Source organism: Homarus americanus, unplaced genomic scaffold (genome assembly GCF_018991925.1).
Source record: "Homarus americanus isolate GMGI-L3 unplaced genomic scaffold, GMGI_Hamer_2.0 scaffold60459, whole genome shotgun sequence".
Taxonomy (NCBI): domain Eukaryota; kingdom Metazoa; phylum Arthropoda; class Malacostraca; order Decapoda; family Nephropidae; genus Homarus; species Homarus americanus.
In genome coordinates, this window is record NW_024750934.1 from 4,432 (window position 1) to 12,360 (window position 7,929).

General features: G+C 43.2%; 1 protein-coding gene across 1 annotated transcript; it reads right to left on the bottom strand.

The window, feature by feature from the left end:
* Window positions 1-2,300: 2,300 nt before the first annotated feature.
* LOC121854515 lies at window positions 2,301-2,645 on the bottom strand. The gene has a single exon (XM_042349192.1). The coding sequence runs from the start codon at window positions 2,643-2,645 to the stop codon at window positions 2,301-2,303; it is 345 nt and encodes a 114-aa protein (XP_042205126.1).
* Window positions 2,646-7,929: the final 5,284 nt, after the last annotated feature.

The following is a 7,929-nucleotide window of genomic DNA, read 5'->3' on the forward strand; positions in this document are numbered from 1 at the left end:
CAATCCTTTCTCGTGTTTTAGTTTGATACATTTGGTAGAATCCTTTGGGGTTTGTCTTCGCCTCCCTTGCTATCCTTACCTCATTATTCCTCTTTGCTTTCCTTATCTCGGTTTAACCCTACTCTACTGTAATACCCCCTACTCCGTAGTCCGGGTGAATTTCGCCGATTTATCCTTCTACCTATAGCCTTCCTTTGGCCAATGATGTTCTTTAAATAATTATTTATCCATTTAGGGTCATTGTTGTCTGATCTCAGTTTTTTGTATGGTATGTTCTGCCTTTGTGCATTAAGTAACTCATTATTTAAATTGTCGTGGAACTCGGCAATCTCAGATCTCGTTATCAGGTCGGAGTCATCTGTCAGGTTCACGGCCAAGTGCGACACCCCCTCTCTCAGCTGCCTCTTTAAACTGTCAAAGTTTGCCCTTCTGAAATCTGGTACTTTAGAGGAATTTTCCTTACGTCTGCCCTGAAAATCTAACTGTAATCTAATTTCTTTGTGATTGCTGTTTACAAGTTCGTTCCCTACCTCGACATTGCTAATGAGGTTTTCTCTGTTAGACAGAACTAAATCCAGTATATTATTACCCCGTGTGAGTTCGGTTATATGTTGACTTAGGAAACAGTCCTGTATCGTCTCGAGAAAATCCTCTGATTCTGAGCTACCCGTAAGGTCAGTCCAATCTATTTGGCCAAGGTTAAAGTCGCCTACTATACAGACTTTGTTGTGAATGGAAGCCCTGCGCATTTCATCCCAGATGAGTCGCTCATTGACTCTATCAAGATTGGGAGGTCTATATATTACTCCTGTGATTAATTTTTCCCTACCGTCGAATTCTATCCAAATTGTTTCTGTATTCCGCTCAGTTTTTATTTCCTTATTTATTTCACACTTCAGATTATCCCTAATATAGATTGCTACTCCGCCTCCTTTCCTGGTCTGCCTATCGGTATGGAACAATTTGTAACCCGCAATTTGGTATTCGACCGGCAACTCACGTGAGTCTAGGTCGATCCATGTTTCAGTGAATGCTATTATATCTATTTTTTCGGTACATGCCAAGGCCCTAATATCATCCATTTTGTTTCTCATACTTCTACTGTTCGCATAGTAGACATTTAAGTTAGTCGTGTTCCGAGTCCTCCCTTTACCGCGTTTAGTTTTAAACTCCCTGTTTAATTTAGTTTTGTCATCATTCCTAACACTATTTCCCTGTAATCTTTCTCTTTGTTTACCCGCTCCCACTGCAGTTTCCCCCACCCCCGTGCCCATATGTTCCCCTAGCAGTTTAAAGACTTCGATATCCTTTGAACTGCCCCCTCTAGAGACCCAGCCAGGCTTCTGCCTTTCCTTCTCTTATTATTTCTTTTGTTATATCTCTCTCTCTCTCTCTCTCTCTCTCTCTCTCTCTCTCTCAAGTGTTAAGGGTCTACCTACCATTAACCTCTCATTTGTGGGTCAAAGTCAAGGTTTTGGACACTGGACACCTGGGTAGAGTGAGCCCATCGTTAACCTTATCTGAGTGGTCAGTTTGATTTCCCATCGCTGTAGTTTGCAGGTTGAGTGAGCCCCAGTCGTAATGGGCCCTAGTCGCATTAGGCCCTAGACGTATTGGGACCCAAGTCGTAATGGGCCCCAGTTGTAATGGGCCCAACACAGCCTAACCTAGTGTAACATAGCCATCATGACAGAGGCAAATAAGGATAGGAAGGGAAGGGAAAGGAAGAATGAGGCGAGAGAGAAAATGGAAGTGAAGGACGGAAGAAGAGGAGAGGAAGGAAAGTGGAAGGTTCACTGGTTTGATTTCGACCAACCTAGAAAGGTGAGTGTCAGCTGTGATGTGCTGCATCAGGTGAGTGTCAGCTGTGATGTGCTGCATCAGGTGAGTGTCAGCTGTGATGTACTGCATCAGGTGAGTGTCAGCTGTGATGTGCTGCATCAGGTGAGTGTCAGCTGTGATGTACTGCATCAGGTGAGTGTCAGCTGTGATGTACTGCATCAGGTGAGTGTCAGCTGTGATGTGCTGCATCAGGTGAGTGTCAACTGTGATGTGCTGCATCAGGTGGTGTCGGCTGTGATGTGCTGCACCAGGTGAGTATCGCTGTGATGTGCTGCATCAGGTGGTGTCAGCTGTGATGGCTGCATCAGGTGAGTGTCAGCTGTGATGTGCTGCATCAGGTGAGTGTCAGCTGTGATGTGCTGCATCAGGTGAGTGTCAGCTGTGATGTGCTGCATCAGGTGAGTGTCAGCTGGCGATGTGCTGCATCAGGTGCTGTGATGTGCTGCATCAAGTGAGTGTCAGCTGTGATGTGCTGCATCAGGTGAGTGTCGGCTGATGTACTGCATCAGGTGGTCCGGTGTGTTGTGCTGCATCAGGTGAGTGTCAGCTGCGATGTACTGCATCAGGTGAGTGTCAGCTGTGATGTGCTGCATCAGGTGAGTGTCAGCTGTGATGTGCTGCATCAAGTGAGTGTCAGCTGTGATGAGCTGCATCAGGTGAGTGTCAGCTGTGATGTACTGCATCAGGTGAGCGTCAGTTGTGTTGTGCTGCATCAGGTGAGTGTCAGCTGCGATGTGCTGCATCAGGTGAGTGTCAGCTGTGATGTACTGCATCAGGTGAGTGTCAGCTGTGATGTGCTGCATCAGATAAATCCAACTATGATCTACTGTATTGGGTGTCACTTAGAGACGCTGTATGACACATCCTACCTAACACACTCAAGTTTCCCCAAGACCATTTTTAAATTCTAGGCACACGAACTTAAATCTTACTTACTGATAATAGTAAATAAATGGTAGACGCAGTAAGAAATTAGTAATATATTGCCTTATGTATTTTATTGTAATTTAGCTTTTTCACTGTAGCCGCAATACAGTAGATCAATACGATGTGTGCACTGTAACTCTGGAGGCCGATATACTGTATACATACTTATACTTATCAAGTATCATCAATAAAGGTAAAAAAAATGTCGAGACATAAAATTGATAAACTCGTATGTTTGTTTCGCAAGTTCTAGAGTTGCCGAGAACTATGGGAATTAATAATGTTTGTACCCATTTTTTATTTGGCGGAACAACAATAAGATTTTCCCTGATATCTAGATGACAGAATATCAATATAGCTACGGGCGTGTGAGAGATAACAGTACAGTATTTATATGAATTATATCTGGAGGTGTGGATCAATGGGAGTTGTGTGGGCGCCTGACGCTGGCTGACGTCACCTCGTACGATGACGTTAGAGGCCAGACTCCGCCCACAACACCGCCCACCACCACAAGTTCATGGCCTCACCCCTGCTTGCCTCTGCCGAACACATTTCTGCCATGTTCTTGTTTTCCATCCAAACTTTCAACTACTTTTCAATTTTAAGAAAGCTACCTATACACCTTAGGCCTCTCAGGAATATTTTAATTCTAAAATTATTTAGAAGTTCGACACTAAAGCTTAATTTAAATAGATAAAATAAATAGCTATCTCACCTAGCCTATTGGTTCACGAGGTCCCCAGACAGTCCTTCGCCTCAGGTAGGGTGTATATTGTAATAAGGTCAGTCAGTTTAGTTTAACAAATTTATTGGCAGAGCTTGTAGTACAGTTTGCCTATTCTGAGTAATTCAGTCAGGTCTTGACACTGAGGGTAATGTCACTGTTCACTGCCATGCAGGACAGAGGTTCGTACACAAAGAGATGCATCATATTCATTGACAGTACATATACATATATGTAAACACACACACACACATATACATACATATACATATATACATACACATACACATGTACATGTACATATATATACACACACGCACACATACATACATATACGTCGGTCAGATTCATGTGGGTAATGTCACTTTTCACTGCCATACAGGACAGAGGTTCGTACACAAAGAATGCATCATATTCATTGACACTATATATAGGTCAGATTCATGTGGGTAATGCCACTGTTCACTGCCATGCAGGACAGAGGTTCGTACACAAAGTAGGAAATACATCATATTCATTACATAAGAACATAAGAATGGAGGAAACTGCAGCGGGCCTATTGGCCCATACTGGGCAGTCCCGTTTACACGCAACCCCTATTGCTCATATGAGCATCCAACCTATGTTTGAAGCAATTCAGCGTATTCGAGTTAATGATGATATTTGGTAACTTGTTCCATTCATACACTACTCTGTTTCCAAACCAATGTTTACCTATTTCCGCTAAATCTAAATTTGTCTATTTAAAACCATTGTTGAGTTCGCTCCTGGTTGGATAATTTAGTACCCTTTGTAATGTCCTTTGTTTTAGCCCTGCCTTCACTTATACATCTTATCAGATTCGCCCCTCCTCTACGTCTCTCAAGGTGCAAATTAGATGCTTTAACCTGTCTCTATACTCAAGGTTCCTAATACTTGCGGGATTAGTCTTGTCATTCTCCTCTGAATTCTTTCCAAGGATTCTATATCCATTCTGTAATACGGTGACCAGAACTGAACTGCGTAATCCAGGTGTGGTCTCACAAGAGCAAGATACAGTTTTAGGATGACCTCGCTAGTCTTGTAATTATTATTATTATTATTATTAGATGTAGCCCACCACATGTGCGACATCTGTGAATAACCCCGCCGGTCCCGTATCGGCCTCTTTCGTCACCCTAGAACTCACCAACGTAGGTGACATTCTTATTAACTCATACCATTGTTCATAGCTGGATGATCGTCATACTCGATTCCGAGTGATAGCAGAGTAGTAGTAGTAGTAGTAGTGTGTGTGTGTGTGTGTGTGTGTGTGTGTGTGTGTGTGTGTGTGTTTGTGTGTATGTGTTTATAAATATACTGTACATATGTGAGTATACATACAACTAAATTCCTAGCTTATTATTCACTTCTGCCCCTGTCACTTGTCTCCTATCTATCTATCTATCTATCTATCTATCTATCTATCTATCTATCTATCTATCTATCTCTATCTATCTATCTTCGTAAATCAAAAGGACACATAATTACCTCACCACCGCAGAATCTTCCCTGAAGTCAACACAGTAATAGCCTGTTGCCTGCCATCTACCTGCCGCTGACGTTAAGGTGTATGTGTGTGTGTGTGTGTGTGTGTGTGTGTGTGTGTTCGAGGCCCTCAGGTGAACTCGGAGTGAGAAGGACGTGGAGCCAGGAGGTCGTGCGAGTGAGGAGGTCGTGGTGGCAGGGAGGTCGTGGTGAAAGGGAGGTCGTGGGGACCGGGAGGTCGTACGAGCGAGGAGGTCAACGCAAGGTTTAAACAGGGATCTGCATTGCCTAAGCAGGAACAAGTTGGATGAGTGGCATGGTGACTTCTAGGCGTTGGCAACACCTGGGCTGTTGAGTGCACTTGTACCGAGCTGCTGGGGGGAGGGGGTGAGGAGGAAGGAGAGGGCGAGGGTGGAGGGTGTGGAGAAAGGAAAGGCGAGGACGGAGGGGAAGGCGGGCGAGAAGAAAGGAGAAGGTGGAGGGTGAAGGAGGTTGAAGGATGGGGAGGAAGAGGGAGGGAAAGGGAGGGAGGGGTGGATGGGGAGGGAAGAGGATGCGTGGGGGGAATAGGAAAGGGATGAAGAGCAGGGGGAGGGAGGAGAGGGAGAAGACAAGGAAGAGGAGGAGGAAGGAAGGAGAGGAGAGGAGGGAGAGAGAGTAAAGTTGCCTGCCAGCGGAACAAATAGACATAAGAACATGAGAATGGAGAAACTGCAGCGGGCCTATTGGCCCATACTGGGCAGTCCGTTTTACACCCAACCCCTATTGTCATATAAGCATCCAACCTATGTTTGAAGCTATTCAGCGTACTCGAGTTAATGATGATATTTATTAGCTTTGTTCCATTCATTTCACTACTCTGTTTCCAACCGATGTTTACCTATTTCACCTAAATCTAGAAATTTGTCTAATTTAAAACCATTGTTACGAGTTCGCTCCTGGTTGGATAGTTTGAGTACCTTTGTAATGTCCCCTTTGTTTAGCCCTGCCTTCCACATATACACCTCTATCAGGTCGCCCCTCGCTCTACGTCTCTCGAGGGAGTGCAAATTTAGATGCTTTAACCTGTCTCTATACTCAAGGTTCCTAATGCCCGGGATTAGTCTTGTCATTTTCCTCTGAATTCTTTCCAAGGATTCTATATCCATTCTGTAATACGGTGACCAGAACTGAACTGCATAATCCAGGTGTGGTCTCACAAGCGCAAGATACAGTTTTAGGATGACCTCGCTAGTCTTGTAACTAACACTCCTTTGTATGTAACCCAAGTACTTTATTAGCTTTGTTACGAGCAAAAACACATTGTTTACTTGGCTTAAGGTTCCTGCTTATCATTACTCCTAAATCTCTCCCGCAGTCGGATTTCTCTATGGCATCCTTGTTCATCTGGTATCTGGTTTCCCTGTTTACATCTCCTATACTGAGTACTTTACATTTGTCCACGTTGAATTTCATCTGCCATTTTTCAGACCATTCGAAAAATTTGTTTAGATCTTCCTGTAGTTTTGCAGAGTCCTCGTCACATTTAATAACACGTACTATTTTAGTATCATCAGCAAATTTTCTTATGTTGCTGTCTATGCCGATATCTATGTCGTTTATGTATATAATAAATAATAATGATCCAAGTACTGAACCTTGGGGAACTCAGCTTGTGACGTTGCTCCAATGGAACTTAGTGCCGTTAATGCTCACTCGCTGTTTCCTGTCCTGTAACCACGCCCAAATCCATTTAAGGATATTACCTTTGATGCCATGCGCTTCTACCTTTCTAATTAGTCTTTCGTGGGGGACTCTGTCGAAGGCTTTGCTAAAATCAGGGAATAATTGTGCCCTCGTCCACGATTCGAAACGGTAGAAAAGAATGTTAATAGATTAGTTAGACATGGCGGGCGTCCGCTTGGGAAGCCATCGCTGGGAATCATTGATCAATCAATTTTACTTCTCCAGGTGATTTCGAATAGAGTTTGAAATGATTGCGTCCAGTAATTTGCCTACTATTGATGTTAGACTGATTGGGCGGTAGTTAGAGGATAGTGATCTATCCCCCTTCTTCAAAATCGGTAATACATTCGCTATCCTCCAGGAATCTGGTACTACACATGTTTTTAAGGACATGTTAAACAACTTTGCTAAGGGCATACTAAGCTCTTCCTTACATTCCTTTAATACTCTGGCAAATATCTCATCGGGACTAGGTGACTTATTAGGCTTTAGTTTGTCTATTTGCTTACTAACATCGTTAGTAGTCACTACTATCTCGCTTAATTTGTTTTCTTCACTATCTCTGAATAGAGTCGGTGCCCCGGGTATCATGTTTAAATTTTCGGTGGTGAAAACTGTTGAAAAATATTTATTGAAATTATTGCTCATTTCTCTGTCGTTATCAGTGAGCTCGCCGGTATCTGACCGTATTGGTCCAATCTTTTCTCGTGTTTTAGTTTGATACATTTGGTAGAATCCTTTGGGGTTTGTCTTTGCCTCCCTTGCTATCCTTACCTCATTATTCCTCTTGGCTTTCCTTATCTCGGTTTTAACCCTACTCGCCAATACCCTATAATAATCCCGAAGGTAAATTTCGCCACGATTTATCCTTCTACCTGTATGTATATTATGTATGCTGTATTATATATTATGTATGTATATTATGTGTGTGCTCCATATATATATATTATTTATTCAGCCTAGCTAGCAGCGTGTGGCAATGTAATTACCATGTCCCACATGCTTAATTAATGTGCCTGGCGACATATGGAAGCTGTTAGTGATCACTTGCCATACGTCGCCTATAGAGCAGTTGACCAGCGGACAGGTTGAAGAGCGCTACTCCCCTTGTGTACATATCTCTTATCCAGTAAATCGAACCTACAAAATCTATACAGGTATTTGTGTTCGCTCCTGTATATTGAACTTATTACCCAGAACAC